Source organism: Budorcas taxicolor, chromosome 2, assembly GCF_023091745.1.
Source record: "Budorcas taxicolor isolate Tak-1 chromosome 2, Takin1.1, whole genome shotgun sequence".
In the NCBI taxonomy this organism is placed as follows: Eukaryota; Metazoa; Chordata; class Mammalia; order Artiodactyla; family Bovidae; genus Budorcas; species Budorcas taxicolor.
The window spans coordinates 26,140,248-26,157,682 of NC_068911.1; the positions used below are offsets into that span (position 1 = coordinate 26,140,248).

General features: G+C 47.4%; 1 protein-coding gene across 1 annotated transcript in view; it reads left to right on the top strand.

The window, feature by feature from the left end:
- The window catches only part of SYT17 (synaptotagmin 17), an 81,413-nt gene that overhangs the window by 11,225 nt on the left and 52,753 nt on the right, over positions 1-17,435 (top strand). The window contains exon 5 of the mRNA XM_052635795.1: positions 2,631-3,250. Coding sequence (XP_052491755.1) covers positions 2,631-3,250 — 620 coding nt within the window. The remainder of the gene's footprint in view (positions 1-2,630; positions 3,251-17,435) is intronic.

Sequence of the window (17,435 nt, forward strand, 5' to 3'; positions counted from 1 at the left end):
TGGGGACTGGGGCCAGTTGGGAAGCCAGTGTCTTATTAAAGGGGAGCAGCTGCTACTCAGCTGTAGCCATGTGGGATTGTATTACCTGACCTTTCTAAAGAGAAACTGGCAGTCTGGGTTTTTATATGAAACTTCCTTACTTTTCAACCCAAACAGAATGTATCTCTGGGTTGAATTTGGCCCTTGGCCCACTCTAGAGTGGGCACTCAGCACACACACACACTGTAGCCTGGGTGTAGACCAGAGGGTGTGATTTGGGTGGGGAAGAGAAAGGGTGATAAAGCCTAGAGTCTCCCAGCCTCTTGTTACTAGCCAAGTGTGTCTCCTCTGTCTCATGCAGCTGATGTCTGAAATTCACTTAACAGAGGGAAAAGGCTTAAATTCATGAAACTAATCCACTCAGCTGGAAATGATTGAGATCTCTGATCTTTTCTGGGAGTGGATGGGGAAGAAGAAAGAAGTAAATTTCAAGAGCTTGAAATAGTGAAACAGAATGGGTGTCTGGCTTCTGTATCCTCCATCTTTTCATCTGTAGAATAAGAGGGCCTGTCTGCCCTGTGCAGCCCGCTGTCCAATACAGTGTCCACAGGCATGTAGCTGAATTGAGATGCACTGTACGTGTTATATACCCACTGGATTTTGAAGCCGGTATGAAAAAAGAGAGAATTTAGAATGTCTCACTAAAATGTTTTTATATTGATTACATGTTGAAATGATTGTATTTTGGATATATTGGTTTAAATAAAATATAAAAATTTCACCTGCTTCTTTGTACTTTTACATAATTGTGGCTCCAAGAAAATTTTAAGTTACCTTTGTGGGCTTCGATGGACATGAGTTTGAGCACGCTTCGGGAGTTGATGATGGACAGGGAAGCCTGGCATGCTGCAGGCTACGGGGTCACAAAGAGTCAGACATGACTGAGTGACTGAACTGAACTGTGGCCTTGTATGTCTGTATCTGGTTCACGTTTTATTTCCTCTTGGATAGCGCTGGTCTAGATAATTCCTAAATCTTACTTCCAGCTCTATATAGAGATGACCGTGTTTAGCACAGTTATCAGGGTGCAACCATGCACTGGCAAGGTTTTAGCCAACAGGCAGGTATTTGGGCAATCAACAAGATGCCACGAAAGAACAAATACTATGTAATTTTCCCAACAACATGAGGAATCTCATAGTCAGACTCCTAAGCATCTGCCGAGTAGGATGTGGTTACCCAGGGAGCTTGAACCAGGTAGGTGTTGGTTTCACTTATACCAGATGAGTAAGTTCTAGAAATCCACTCCAGCAGAGTGTGTAAAATTAGCAGTACTATGTGGAGTACCTAAACATTTGCTAAGAGAGTAGATCTTATGTTCTTAACAGACACACAAAAGTAAGTAAATGAAGAAGGCAGGAGGAAGCTTTTGAAAGTGATGGATAGTTTATGGCATAGACTGTGGTGATGGATTCGTGGGTGCATACTTATCAAAGCCATCAAGTTGTGTAGATTGAATATGGACAACTTTGTGTGTGTCAGTCATACCTCAATTCAGTGCTTTGAAAGAGAAAAGAGTACCATGAGGTTATTGCTAGAATAGAGAGATGAGCAAAGATGGCAACAATGAACCTGGGAGCGGTAAACTCTTCTGCTTAATGGGGAGGGGAGAGGCACCCCGAAAGTGAAGAGCTGTGAATGTAAGCCTTGAAGGTGAATAATAGTTACCATTCAGTGCCTCTCACCACATGCACGTTCTGTGCATCGCATCGCTCTCCACGCATCGCTCAGTGAGTTTTCACCACCATCTTTGATGTGGCTGCTATGATTGGCTCCATATTACAGATGGGAAAACCGAGTGTGTAAAATGTGCCTGGAGTCACTTGTTTCGTTACTAGAGAGTCATGTGGTTCACGAGGAAGTAGCTGGGTTGGAATTTGACCCAGACACTAGCCCCAGAGCCAACTCTGTGAAATCGGAGGCTGGGAATGGTTAGAGTCGGACCCTGGGGCCAGATAGGTGGGGCTTGGATCCTGGCTCCTCCTCCTACCAGTGGGGTGGCCTTTGGTGAGTTACTTAGAGTTTCTGTTTCCTCTTCTGTAAAGTGAAGGTCATCAGTTCAGTTCAGTCGCTCAGTCGTGTCCGACTCTGCAACCCCATGAATCGCAGCACGCCAGGCCTCCCTGTCCATCACCATCTCCCTGAGTTCACTCAAACTCATGTCCATCGAGTCGGTGAAGGTAATAGTCACTGGCTAATGCCTTGTGAGGGTTGTGAATGTGAAAGTGTTAGTCGCTCAGTCGTGTCCGACTCTTTGCAAGCCCATGGACTGTAGCCCGCCACGCTTCTCTGTCCATGGAATTCTCCAGGCAAGAATACTGGAGTGGGTAACCATTCCCTTCTCCATGTATGCAGGGCATTTAGAGCAGTGCCTGGCGATTAGCTGTCGTGGAGATGGGGATATTTGTGCCGCTGCCCTTCCTCTCATAGAGTAAATAAGAGGATTTCCAGGAGTGGAGAGCACATGGAAAGAGCATTATGAAGCAGAGCAAACAATGTGAGAATCTACGAAAGGTCCTTGATCTCACACATCGGCCCAGATCCAGTCAAGTACTTGGTGGTGTTAATTGTTATTTCTGCTGGGTGTGTAGGTCTCGAGTCCAGACGGCCCAGCTCTCCACTGATTGATATTAAGCCTATCGAGTTCGGCGTTCTCAGCGCCAAGAAAGAGCCCATCCAGCCCTCGGTGCTCAGACGGACCTATACGCCGGATGATTACTTCCGGAAGTTCGAGCCCCGCCTGTACTCCCTCGATTCCAACAGTGACGACGTGGACTTCCTGACGGACGCGGAGATCCTGTCCAAGTACCAGCTGGGCATGCTGCACTTCAGCACGCAGTACGACCTGCTGCACAACCACCTGACGGTGCGCGTGATCGAGGCCAGGGACCTGCCGCCCCCCATCTCCCACGACGGTGCGCGCCAGGACATGGCGCACTCCAACCCCTACGTCAAGATCTGCCTGCTGCCGGACCAGAAGAACTCCAAGCAGACCGGAGTCAAACGCAAGACCCAGAAGCCCGTGTTTGAGGAGCGCTACACCTTCGAGATCCCCTTCCTGGAGGCTCAGAGGAGGACCCTGCTCCTGACCGTGCTGGACTTCGATAAGTTCTCACGCCACTGCGTCATCGGCAAGGTGGCTGTGCCTTTGTGCGAGGTCGACCTGGTGAAGGGTGGTCACTGGTGGAAGGCGCTGATTCCCAGTTCTCAGGTAAGGGGTGGGTTGGCAGTGTCTCCTGCTGGGAGCTTTGTAAAAAACGATTATTATTTTTTTAATCTCAGAATTTAAGTTTTGTTCGTTTGGGGTTTTTTTTTTTTGCATTTTTAAAACTTTTGATTTTGAAATAATTTTTTGACTCCCAAGAAGTTGCAAGAACGGTACAGGGAGTCCTGTGTGTTCTTCATCCACCTTCCTGGATGGTAAATCTCATACGATCCGTGTACGCTAGGATACCAAGAAACTGCTATTTGGTAGCTAAACTAGACCTTATGCAATTTTCCCCAGTTTTTTTTTTAATGTTTATTTATTTATTTGGCTGCATTGGGTGTTGGTTGCGGCACACAAGATCGTGAATCTTTGTTGCATCATGTAGGACCTTTAGTTGTGGCGTGTGGGATCTAGTTCCCTGGCCAGGGTCAAACCCAAGTCCCCTGCATTGGGAGTGCAGAGTCCTAGCCACTGGACTACCAGAGAAGTCCCTTCACCAGCATCTTCTGTGTGCGTGTGCGTGTGTGTGTGTGTGTGTGTGTGTGTGTGTGTGTGTAATTCTATGAAATTATAGCACATGTATGGATTCAGGTAACCAGCACTACCCTGGAAACTTTTTGTCATTGATGCTGGCTTATTTACTAAGAATTATTGTCCAGAGTATGAAGCTATCTGTCATTTTGACTTTCAGGAATTGATCCTGGAAAAATAAGATGAGGGCTGAAGACCGGGATAATGGATGATTGCTTTTCAGGTGAATTGTAAGATTAGCTTCCTTCCCTCTTCCAGCCCAGTGACACGCAGCGGGCTGCCTGGGGAGCTACCCATGGACCAAGCCCTCTCCCCAGTGGGCTTTAGGGTACCTTTCTGGGGCATTTTGTGGGCTGGCGGATAGCAGTGCACTCACTGTGGGTGGAAAGATGTGGGGGGAGTCCAGGGGAAAAAGATCCAGTTGGAGGTTGATCAAGACCATCCATGTCAGACAGTGATCCTTGTAATGCAAATAGGATTACTTTGCATCGAATACACCAAGGTGCTTCTAAAGCTGAGCTCTGCCGTCCAGGGATTTGATCATCCAGCATCACATTTGGGATGCACGTGTTAAACATGAGGACTGGAGGGGCTGCTACATTGTATGTGTGTATATACACGTCTTCAAAGCTATCACTCTCTTAGTTTGGATTCCCCAAGAAAAAGAAGACTCTTCAGGCAAGGAAGTCATTTAATAGGGAGGTGACACTGGAGGAAATACCAAGAGCAGGTAGGAATGTCACTTAAAAGATGCAGATATCAGGCCAGCCACCACTGTGGTGACTGGAGCAGAAACCTGTTAGAGGAGCCAGGAGCCAGTGTCAGACATAGGTCTAAGAGCCTTTCCTTCCAAGAGGCAAGGGAGCTGGGGTGTTAATACACCACCTCCTGTCAGTCACTGAACGAGGGCTGAGGGGTGGGGAGGTTCATTTCCTGGTATTTCTGGCTTGTGACACTGGCAGGTACAGAGCCCCTTGACATCCGCAGATGCAAAATATGTACAAGAGCTGGCAGATTCATGTAGGCAGGAATGATCACCGTCAGGAGAAAGTAGTTAGTGTCTGCTGTAATCCTAAGTTTGCCTTCCCATCACACAAGCGGGATATATGGGATCATGTCGTGTATCCTCCTCGATATTTGAGATTGAGGTTTTCAACTGTCAAGAAAATTATGTGGACAGAGGGAGACCCACCAAACACGATAAATTCCAGATTCCACTCTTTGTGTCAGGGCAGAGCCCTGGAGGGGGAGGGTCTGGACATGCCCACAGGTTGGCTCCTCTAGGTCTTGGCTGAAGTGTTATTGTGGCTGAAATGGAAAGTTCCAGGTGCACCTGCCCTGGTATGGTTCCTGAAAGCTGGGGCCAGGGGCTGGGGGTGGGTGCAGGTCGTTAATTTAGGAGGTGATCCCAGGAAGCAAGAGGAAGGGTAGAGGAGGAGACAGAGAAGGAGGGACGTCAAAGCCAGGGGTGGTTCTGAAGGGCGCCATTCTGGCCGTGGGGTGGGCGTGGACTCCATCCTTGCCCAGTGGCCAGGTGGGCTCCCCAAACCTCACAGAAGGGCTGGGCAGAAAAGAGAAGGCGCCCAGGCGTGCTGCTCTCTGCCTGAACTGAGACTGGGCTGTGGAGCATCCGTCGCTTCACCCCCGCCCCGGGCACGCCCCATCCCCTTCTCCTGCTTTGCTTTTCTCCATGGCACTTACCATCCCATAGACTGGGCATTTTATGGTCTGTCTCCCCTGATGGTATGTGAACCCCGCGAGGGCAGTAACTTTTGTCTGTTTTGTTCTCGTCTTTCTCCCCTGCTCCTGGAACAGTGATGAGCAGCTGATGATGCTCAGCAATATTTACTGAATAAGTGGAGGATGGAAGGAGCCCCAAAGCGAATTTCCTTCTTCCCTCCCTCCCTCTTTCCTCCCTTCCTTCTTCTTCCTTCTCGTGTAATGAGAGGCTCGTGGAAATCGAGGCGAGAGTCTAGACTCATCTCAAGCTTGCTCTGGAGTATATGCTGTTTGAGTGGGCACATCAGCTGTCTGTTGGGGTGTCTAGAAGCAGAGCTTGAGATAGAATTTCGAGGTGGCTTAGTTTCCTTAGGGTTGTTGTGACAAAGCACCACAAATTGGGTGGCTTAAAACTGTGGTTTATTGTTTTACAATTAGGAGGTTTTGAGTCCAAGATCAAGGTGCTGGCGGGGCCGTGCTTCCTCTGAAGCCTGGAGGGGATCCTTCTTGCCTCTTTCCAGCTTCTGATGGTTGTTGGCAATCTTGGATTATAGCTGCATCGCTCTGATCTTGGCCTCCCTCCTCCCATGGCCTTCTCTATGTGTGTTTCTGTGTCTTTTCTTATAAGGACATCAGTTGGATTAGGGGCCACCCTGTTCCAGGATGACCTCATCTAATCATATCTGGAAAGAAGGTCACATTCTGAGGTCCTGGGGGCCGGGATGTCAGGTCACCTTTAGGGAACACAGTTCAACCCACAAAGGGGTGCAGGAGAAAACCCTGCAAGGCAAGCTGTGAAGGGGCCTAGGTGAGGGTGACCACCGAGCGAGGCTGAGCCTCTGCCTGGTGTGTGGTTGGGAGGGGAACTCTGGATCCTGGACTTCACTGCAGTGTTTCTTCCTTTAGATAAGGGAGCCAGCCAGCCCTGATCACAGGTCTTTGGTGGGGACCAGACTGGGAAATCTGATTTTTAGCCGGGCAGCCCTGGGCCTCCCTGAAGCCTCTGTTTCTTTGAAACAGTGGTTCTAAACAGGGATAGTTTTAGTCCCAGGACATTTGGCAGTGCTGGGAGAAATCTGGGGTTTGGTGGATGGGATAGTTCTGGTGGGTAGAGATTAGGAATGCTGCTAAACTGCCTACAATACACAAGACAGACCCCACAACACAGACGATCTAGCCCCAGATGGTCCATAGTGCTGAGGATGAGAAAGCCTGCTGTGTGGTGAAGGAGAGGATGGAGGGTGGAGGACAGAACAGGGTCTCCCATGAAAAGGTGAGATGGGAGCTGGGCTGTTCCCTGTTGGGGAAGGAGGGTTTTCCAGGGAGAGACAGTGGTCAGGGTTAGGCCACAGGGCAGCGCTCCAGGGAACTGCTTTGCTTGTCGTTACAAATGTGGTAAAGGAGATACTGGTTTTGAACAAAAATCCACATCAGGCAAAATAGGCCTGCATTGGAGACAGAAAATAAAATCCACACACAGTGTGCCCAGGCGGTCACATGGCCATCACCGCTGATGTCCACTGGAGGCAGGCATCTGTCTTCAACGAAGCACTCCAAGGATGCAGCTGTGTGTGGGGTGGAAGCAGTTTCTCGTTTTCAGCCTGACTTCACAGTTTGTGGGTCAGAGTGACTCCTAGGATCTCTTAGTCATACAGTCTCCACCGTGGGGACCCCATGCGGACATGGGCTGCTGGTTGTAGGATCAGCATGTAGGCATCGTTTGGCTCATGCAGAATGTCTCAGCTGTTTTGTGCCTTTGAACACAAGACATGAGTGTGTCTTTGAGCTTGGCATTCAGGAAATCAGCAGCTAATGGAACTACTGCAGACTGGGTCTCATTGAGAAGGTTGGCTCAAAAGATAGTGGAAATGAAGACATAGGGAATATGAAGGGTGTGGGATGATTGACGTGGTATGAAGTTAAAATGGACGCCGAGAGAAATTCTCTCATCCGAGTGGACTGAAATGAATTGATGCTTTGGCCATTTAGAGGTGAAATCCATGTAGTCTCAACTCTTTTTAAAAAAATTGTTAATAATTGTGACAAAACACACGTAACATGAAATTAACCATCTTATCCATTTTTAAGTGTACAGTTCATTGGTATTGAGTACATACACATCATCCCCATTCATATCCAGACTCTCTTCATCTCACAAAATAAAGCTGTGTCTTCATTAAACAGCAGCTGCCCACACCCTGCTGGCCCCAGCCCCTGGCAGCCACTACTCAACTTCCTGTTTGACTCCTCTGGGTACTTCCTATAAGTGGAATGACACAATGTTTTCTATTTGAGGCTGGTTTATTTCACATAGCATAATGTTTGCAAGGTTCATCCCTGTTGTCGCCTGTGGCAGGATTTCCTTTTGAAGGCTGGGTAGTATTCCATTGTGTGGGTAGATCACATATTGTTTGTTCATACATCCATTGATGGAAGCTTGGTTGTTTCCACCTTTTGGTTATTGTGATTAATGCTCCTGTGAACATGGATGTATAGTTATTTCTTTAAGGTTTTTTTAAGTCAGAAAAAAATTCAGGATGAAGGATATTCATTTCTCTAGAGATTGTGTTGTTTAGGGAAGGAAGGAGGAGGGAGCTGGAGAGAACAGAGGCCCCGTGGACATGCTGGAAACTTACAGAGCTTTAGGAGGAAACAGAGTTTTTGTTCCAGCCCTTTCACTAGTTCCACTGGGACTGGCGCCATGTAACCTCATGAATCTTGATTTGCTCATGTCAAGTGGAGACATGGTACCTACTCCCCCCTCCCTTGCAGTGCATCTCTCGGAATGTAAACTCTCCTCAAGAGAAATTAACTTCTGACTGTGAAAGCCTCTCAAATTAAGGAAAATTATAAATAGACTGTACATTATAAATATGCAGTAAAAGTATTGTACATACATAAACCATCCATATATGTAGTCAATGAGTATTTGTTGGGTGCTTGTCATTTTCTAGGGACTGGGGCTGCTAATTTCACTTTACACTCATGGGGGTCAACTATGAGCTAAGCAATGTTCTACACATGCTCACTTGTTTATCTCACAAGCGTTCATTTCACAAAGGGGGAAAATGGGCTGTGGGTCTCCCAGACCTCAGTAAGTTCTCTCAGCCCCTTAAAGCAGAGAAAGGTTAAGTGATTTGTCCATGCTCAGTAGTAGAACTGAGGCCCTTTGGCTTAAAAAATAATATGTGATAACCAAGACATTAGACTGGTTCTCTGCAGCAAGCAAAACAAAGTCGCTGACCTCAGGGAGCTTATGTTCTAGTGGACAGAGGTGGGCAGTGAGCGAATGAGTTAACACATCATGCCTCTTGGCACTGTCTCTGCCAAAAGGAAAAATAAAGCAGGATTAGAGGCTGGAGAGGGGTGGCCGGGTGGTGAGAGTGGGGAAGCTGTTCCAGGTGGGTGAGGAGATGGCATTTAAGTAGAGAGCCAGGAGGATTGAGGGAGTGAGCCTGGGAGATGTTCAGGGAAGAGCATTTACACAGTGAGTACAGAAAGTGCAAAGGCCCTGAGGCAGGGTGTGAGGCTGGAGAGTGAGTGAGGGGAGAGCATCAGGAGGTGAGGTTGAACTGGGAAAAAAGGCCACATCACTTCGACCTTGTAGGCTGAGATAAAGACTTGGATTTTGTTCCTAAGGGTGTGGAGTGTTTATTCCCTGGAGTGTTTTGAGAAGGAGGGGTGACCCAGCCAGGCTGCCTGGAGAGAACTGTCACTGGAGGAGACACTATACTTACTTCCAAAATATATAAAGTACTCCAATGACTCATAAATAAAAAACAGAATTCAGTTTTTAAATGGGCGATAGTTTCGAACAGATGTTTCACAGAAGACACATGCAAACGATCTAAAAGCACGTGGAAAAGTGCTCAACTTCATTATCCATTAGAGACATGCAGGCTAAAACCTTAGTGAGACCACACCTGTCAGAATGACTGAAATCACCAAGACTGACAACACCCAGTGTTGGTGAGCACGTGGAGCCACTGGAACTCTCAGACAGTGTTGTGGGCGCATCATGTGATGTGACCCCTTAGGAAGAAATTCTAGTAGTTGCTTGTAAAACTAAACAAATCTACCCCATGCACCAGCAGTGCCACTCCGAAGAGAAATGAAAATGTAACGTCTACACAAAAACTTGTACATGCACATTCAAAAAAACTCTATATGTGATGCTGCTGCTGCTGCTGCTGCGTCGCTTCAGTCGTGTCTGACTCTGTGCGACCCCATAGACGGCAGCCCACCAGGCTCCCCCGTCCCTGGGATTCTCCAGGCAAGAATACTGGAGTGGGTTGCCATTTCCTTCTCCAATGCATGAAAGTGAAAAGTGAAAGTGAAGTTGCTCAGTTGTGTCTGACTCTTAGCAACCCCATGGACTGCAGCCTTCCAGGCTCCTCCATCCATGGGATTTTCCAGGCAAGAGTACTGGAGTAGGGTGCCATTGCGTTCTCCTCTATATGTGATAGATAGCTCCAAACTAGAAATTGCCCAGGTGCTCATCAACAGAGTAAGGGATAACAAATTTATTGTTTATTCATATAATGAAACATTATTCAGCAATAAAGGAAAAAGGATACACACAGGTATTGATACACACAGCATGGATGAATGTCGCAAACATTATGCTAAGTAGAACATCCTGCTGACATCCATTATGCAAAATAGAAGCCAGACCCAAGAAAGCATGACTTGCATATATATAAAGTTTAAGAACTGTATAAACTTATATATATATAAAGTTTAAGAATCACAAAATTAATCTATGGTGAAAAATTGAAACGGTGGTTGTGAATGGAGAAGGGGATTGACTGGAAAGGAGCCAAACGGAAATTTCTGGACTCATAGTATCGGGACATTGGATACACAGGTGTATGTGCTTTCGAACTCGTCACTTAAGGTTTTTACACTTTGTTGCATATAAATTTTACCTGGAAAATGAAAGAGCCATAAACATTGCATTTTGGTTAATGATATGCCTGCTGAAGTGTTCAGGGCCCTAGTGCCTGCAACTTACTTCAAAATGCACTCAAAAAAGATCAGTAGATATGCAGTAAAGCAGTTACAGCATGCTTTTAAAATATTAGTTGCAGAATTAACATTAATAACTGTTCATTTTAGGGTCTTGGTGATGTATTTAAACACGTCCATAGTATAGTTATTTTAGCTTCTCTGTATTTGGTAAAGTTCATAAGAAAATGTTGGGGAACACTGATTAGGAGTAATATGCTGCAGGCTTCCAGGCGGGAGGTGGTGCTGGCTGGACCCGGGTAGAAGGAGGAGTAAACAAATGGCCAGCTTGGGAGACGATTTGAAGGCAAAGTCTTTGATGCCCAGGGCCAGCCCTTAGACTTTACACTCCAGTTTCAGGGGTGCTGTTCCTGAGGGCTTTCAAGCAGAGGGGGGATTTTCAAGCAGGGGATGCCACTGTTGTCTTCGCCAGCAATCAGAATCAGTCAGGAGCTGTGGCCGTGGGGCTCCCAGATCTCAGCCTCCCAGATTCCAGTTTCCTAAGACTTGAGTGAACCTGCTCTTGAGGGAATGTGCTGGGAGATTCTGATGCAGGTGAACTGTGGACCTCATTCTGGAAAGCACTTGGGTGGCCGGTGGAAGGCAGAAAGGGCTTGGCTATTAGAGCTGGACAGACACGTCTAAGGTGTGGTCTCGCTGGTCAGCTGCTATGATGGTTTAATGAGCCAGTCTGGCTGCTGTTACCATTGTATTTTATGGAGCCATTCGAGCAGGCTCAGGGTGATGTGCTCTTAGACATTCTTGGGAGATAATTCTGACTCGTGTGGGGTGTGGTATCTTTTATTAGAAAGCCAGATTGCCTGCTGAGGAAGAATATTTGCTTTGAGCTTAGAAGAAAATGTGCTTAGTGAAAAGTGATATTTGCACACCTGGCTGCTGAATATTTATGTTTTGAAAACTACTTTAATGTGAGACTTGTTTTATCCAAAGGAACCCCTCTTAGATCTTCGATGCCTATAACTCAGAATCCCATGGCCTTGGAAGTGAAGCCTGTGTGTGTTTCCTCTGCTGCAGAAAAGTCAGTTCAGTTCAGTTCAGTCACTCAGTCGTGTCTGACTCTTTGCGGCCCCATGAACTGCAGCACGCCAGGCTTCGCTGTCCATCACCGACTCCCAGACCTTGCTCAAATTCGTGTCTATCAAGTTGGTGATGCCATGCAACTATCTCATCCTCTGTTGTCCTTTTCTCCTCCTGCCTTCTGTCTTTCCCGGCATCAGGATCTTTTCCAATAAATCAGATTCATTAGGTAGCGAAAGTATTGGAGCTTAGAAAAGTCGGAGGTTGTAGCAGTAATTGTGTTCTGGTTCTCACCACGTGCCAGACCCTGGGCTCAGTGTGACTCTTATGATACCCCTCCCGATAGATGCCATTGGCACCTGCATGTTATAGTTGGGGACCCTGAGCCTCAGGAGGGCTTCCCTTATGGCTCAGCTGGTAAAGAATCTGCCTGCAATCGTTCCCTGGGTTGGGAAGATCGCCTGGAGAAGGGAAAGGCTACCCACTTCAGCATTCTGGCCTGGCGAATTCCATGCACTGTATAGTCCATGGGGTCACAAAGAGTTGGACATGGCTGAGTGACTCACTTTCACTTTTCTGAGCCTCAGGGAGGTTGAGAAACTTACCCAAAATTGCACAGCTGTGGTATGGACTTGAACCTGAGACTCACTCCAAGCCCACATGCATGACCACTACAGATTAATCTAATAAAGGGGAAAATCCTGGCTGAGGACTTTCAAAACTGACTTAACTTGATAAGCGTAACTTGAATGTGATAAGACTGTATTCCTCATAAGTATACCCAGATTTTTATCTCAGTATGTATCTTGCTTCTTTCTTAAAAAAATTGTTTGCTTGGAACCTCTTAAGTGCCTTCAGAGTCTAAGGAGTGAGCTGGTGGCCGTCCTTAGGGGCACCAAACTGTCTGGATCTTTGGAAATGGCCAAAAGACAGTCTGATTTGGTAACCAAGAGGAATATTAGTGTGGGGACTTATGTTTCAGTTGAGCAATAGAAGCAAAATTGCATGACTCTGAAGTAAATAAATTTACTTTCTTATGTGGCCCCAAATCTTGGTTACAACTGACAGAACCCTGTCTCAAACTTCCTTCTGCCAAAGATGAAAGTCTGGTTGTGTGAGCTCCAGCTATCACCGAGTCTGAGGGATCTGGTTGTCCTGGGAGCCCTCAGCTGGAATGTTCCTCAGCTTGCCGCCCTCTGTTGTCTTTCTTCTCAGAAAGGCGCTTCCCCTGGGGAAGCAAAAGTGGCCGCGAGTTGCCCCGGGCTTACCTGCCAGTTGGGCAGTACTTGTGTAAAGTTCCAGAAGTCCCAGGGAGGATTCTCAGGGGCCTGGCTCCCCTCACCCCACCCTCCTCATGCACAGTGGAGGCTGGCTCATCACAGCCCTTGGAGGCCTGGAAGTGAGAAGGACTGTGGTTTCAGAGAAGGAGCATGACTGTCTCCTTACTTTGCAACCACGGCCATAGTTTTCTCTTTGTTATTGTTGCCTCCTCTCTGACTGATGTCCCCACTGAAGGACCTTGGCAGGCTGGGGTTCAAGAGCTGGCCCTGGTGGCAGGCACTTGTTAGCTGTTTGGAAGGTCCTGGCAGTGGGTAGACTCCTAGCCCGGGGAGTGTCTCCCATGGCCTCTTACTGTTGGGGTCCCTTCTCTAGAAGGGCAGCCCTGGAGGGTGGGTGCAGGTCAGATGGTCCAATCCCAGCTACCTTCTCTGGGGCTCACTACCCCCTGTGAGAGTCATCTCTTGGCTAGGTTGGGTTCCCTAGAAGTAGACCCTGAGACCAAGATTTTAAGTGCAAGTATTTTATTTGAGGGGTCTTATCAGGAAAAGCCAGTGTTATCAGGCAAGTTACCACTGTGGGCATCTGGATCATGATCCTCCTGGGTTCTCGGTATAGGTTGCCCCTGGGGTGAGGGTGGTGGAGCATATGTTCACCAGTGCCCAACAGACACAGGTTGAAGGATGCTTCCAGGAATCCATGTACCCAAGGAGAGTGTGTCATTGAACCAAACTAGGGTCCACTTGCCCTCAAGCAGTAAAGCCAGTCTACTAACATCAGGTTGTGGTGAAGGAAAGTACAGCCTTTATTTCAGGACACCAAACAAGGAGAATGGGCAGCTCATGTTCAATAGACTCAAACTTCCCAATGAATTTCAGGGAAGAAGTTTTAAAGGCATTGTGAAGGAGGGGGCTTCAGGGTACATAATCAGCTTGTGCACAATTCTCAGGTAGGTTGGCATCAAGGTGAAGTTTCAAGCATCATCAGGCCTTCTGGTTTCAACCAGTCTAGGATCTATGTTCTTGCAGTCAGCTTTTTCCATCTGTTGCGGGGGGAGGTCTACTTCCCGTAAAAACAAGTTAGGAATATGTGTCAAGTCTTTATCTGTTACATATCTTTCAGGGAATCGGGGGTTTTTTGATCCGTGGATTTATAGTCTAAATTGTTACCAGTGTCTGAGTCCAGTAGCTATTCTTTGTTTCTACATCTTCAGTTTCCTAATCATCAACTTCTGAGCCAGTCTTTAGAGACTCAGGGGAAGCCTGGTAGAGCTAAGCAAGAGACTTTGACTTCAAAGGACAAGGACACAGGGTCTTCTGTGTGGTTTCAGTGCCCCCTTTTCTTTGATGCTGCACAATCTTGAGGGGAGCAGGTTCAGGAAAAGAAAGGAAGTAAAGTTTTGGATAGAGAGGCTAATCATAAACTCAGCAGAGGAACTCAGTTTTAGGGGGAACTCAGTCTCAAGAGGACCCTGGCATCCAGAGACTCCGTGGGCAGAGAGTCTAAAGGCTGGCCAGGGCTGGGGGCTGTGGTGTACCCACAGTATCACCACACTTGACCTTGTCATGTTGAGGGCTCTGAGTGTAGGGTCTTCCACGTTCTCCCTTCCCTCTCCATTCTCCTTTTCCCTGGGCAGGAAGGTGTGAAGCAGGTGAGCAAGACCGCTGACCAAGCAGATGCCCGTGGAGAAAAAGGCTCTGGTCTCCCCTCCTTGAGGAGGCACCTGACCTTTGCAAGTGATCCTCCAGGCAGCCATCTCTCTCTGTTTTGAGTGGGTGGGCAGGGACAGTCACCAGCCCTTCCCACCTGGCCAGTGTCTCCCCTCTGCTCATAGAGGTGGGGAAGGGGGATGGTTTTGAAAACTGCTGGACCCAGTCTCTGCCTCTTACAAATCCCAAAGGGAGGCACTGGGTCCAGCTGATGCTGGCCCTGTTATTGCCTCTCTTTGGTTCCCCAGCTTTGGGCCCGGGCAGCCCGCTCTGTGGTCAGTAGGCAAAGTCCACCCACCCCCCACTGCATTCTGTCCATGTACAGCTAAAGGCTTGGCCAGACCCTCTGTGACATCAGCTTTTGTGATTCATTCTTTGTATCTTTTTAGAAGGAACTTGATAGGAAGGAACTTGAAGGAACTTGATAGGTGTTTTTTTTTAATTGAACGAATATCGTTGTGTAAAGAGTATTAGCTTTTGAGTTAGACTGACCTGGTTACGGTCCTGGCTTCACCATTTACCAGCTGCATAAACTTGGGTCCTATTCCTCACCAGTAAATTAGGGATGATAATTCTACTGTGAGGGGAGTTGGGGGAGTAATGTGAAGATAAGAGTAATTTGAGTTGACTTACAAAGCACTCACCATGTGCTAGGCACAGTGCTAAAGCTTCTGTTGTAGTCACTATTGTCATCATCCCATTTTATGGATGTGGAAACTGAGGCATGTATGAAGTAACATGCCCAAGGCCACAGAAATGGGATTTGAACCCATGCTGGTTCACTTCAGAGGCTGTGCTCTTAGCTACTTTCCTATGTTGCCTCAATAAACCAAGATCTGGCTGGCAAAGCACCTGGCATATATTATTGCACTGAATAGTAGTGACCAGGTACTCAGGCACCAGAAGGTTGGGAGAGGGAACTGAGGAGGGAGGAGGCCAAAAAAGGGAGAAGAGGTTGGGAAGCAATTGAGATTGAGCTGTGAGGAACTGGCTGTAGAATCCAACTGGTGTTTCAGTGTATAATTTACTTTGGTCTTAACCATGCTCCAGCCAATTTAGGACATCTTTTAATAGCAAAAATGGTGATGATTTGCAGCACCCAGAGTCATGTGTTGATTGGGCCTAGTAGCTGGAATCTGCTTGGGGGCCATGCATGCCCCAGCTTCCCCTGGTTGCATACTGTATTTGGTGATCATTCATCCCCTGATGGGGCTTCCCAGATGGTGCTTGTGGTAAAGAACCCATCTGCCAATGCGGGAGACATAAAAGATGAGAGTTTGATCCCTGGGTTGGAAAGATCCTGTGGAAGAGGGCATGGCAACCCACCCTAGTGTTCTTGCCTGGAGAATCCCATGGACAGAGAAACCTGGTGGGCTACAGTCCATGGGGTCGCAAAGAGTCAGACCCGACTGAGCATATACCCACACACACCGCCTGATACCTTAACAGGCAAGGCCCTCAACAAAGCAGATGTCCGGTTTTTAATGAGAATCTGTCTTTAACTTGTCCAGAGCTATTGTCAGTCTTGATTCTCTTGGAATAATCCTGGCCTCTGTGTGTGTGTTAAAAGGGTTTCCTGCCCAGGTTTGGTGAACAGCTGTTTTTTGGCAACACTATGTAGCCAGGGCTGGACTCAGTCCAGAGCCTTACAAGGTAGCATTAACTAGAAGTTTCTATCTATGTGGTCCTTCTTATTTCTTCCTCCTAAAAGAGAAATGTAGGTTACATTTCAGGCCTTAACACAAGCTTTTGATTCCTAGTTATAATGTGAACTAGAAGGGGAGCCAGAGATGGTTTGAACCAATCCTAGTTTATAGATGAGAAAACTGTAGCACAGAGAGGTTAAGTGACTTGTCCAAGGTCACACAGCCCTCCGTGACAGAAAGGAGACTAGAGTTAGGTTACCTGATCACCAGGCAGGAGGTCTTACCACCAGCACATACTGGTTTACCCCACTAGAGAAGGGATGGTGGCTAAGAGCACAGGCCATAAAGTCATACAGACCTGGGTTCAAGTCCTAGCTTTGCCACCTTCCACAGATAGGGGCCTGGGAAAGTTAACTTATCATTTCTAAGCCTCAGTTTCTTTGTCTATAAAATGGGGATTGTGTGGTATGCTGGAACTAGTCTGCACTGGCTTGTAGAGGAATTTTCAGGAATTTCACAAGCCAGCTGACTTCATGTTGGTAGATTGAAAATCAGCTATTGTGTATGAAATTGACAAATACTATAGTATTTTAATCAGAACCTCACCCCTCATGGTCCCCTCCCCAAAGAATTAAACATTTACCAGCAGACCACTGATCGTAGTAATACTGCTATGTTTTAATGGGCAGCCATAAAGCTAGTTCACGTGAGATTCAAACCGCAGAGCCTGACACGTGTATACAGTGGTGGCATGCTGTGGTCAAGAGCGTGACCCTGCAGTTCCCAGAATCTTCAGGCTGGAGTCAGTGCCACCAGTTCCAGTGGGGTTACCTTGGCCAGTTACTCAGGGTCACTGGTAATGAAACTGTTGACTCTTCCTGAGTGCTTCCCATAGACCAGAAACCATTCTAGGGCTTTCCATGTAAGTTTGAAAACCACCACCAGAGACTCTCAGTATTCCCATTTAACAGTTACAGAAAGTAAGACAGAAAATGTGAGTGACTTGCCCAAGGCCATGCAGTGAGTGAAGAAAGGAGGCTCCGCTCTGATGCCAGCATCTGCTCTTGGCCGCCACCCTGTCTCACTGAGGTTTACCTTTCCTCTTTTGGAAAATGACAGGAACAGCAACCCCGCGCTCAGAGATGTGATAACGCCTGTGCTGTCTACCCAGGCCCCCACGCGGCAGGGCCTCGGTTAATTGGCACTTACTGCTGGTTAACACTGAGTGAATGTCGCTGTCCATTGTTACCATGAAGATCG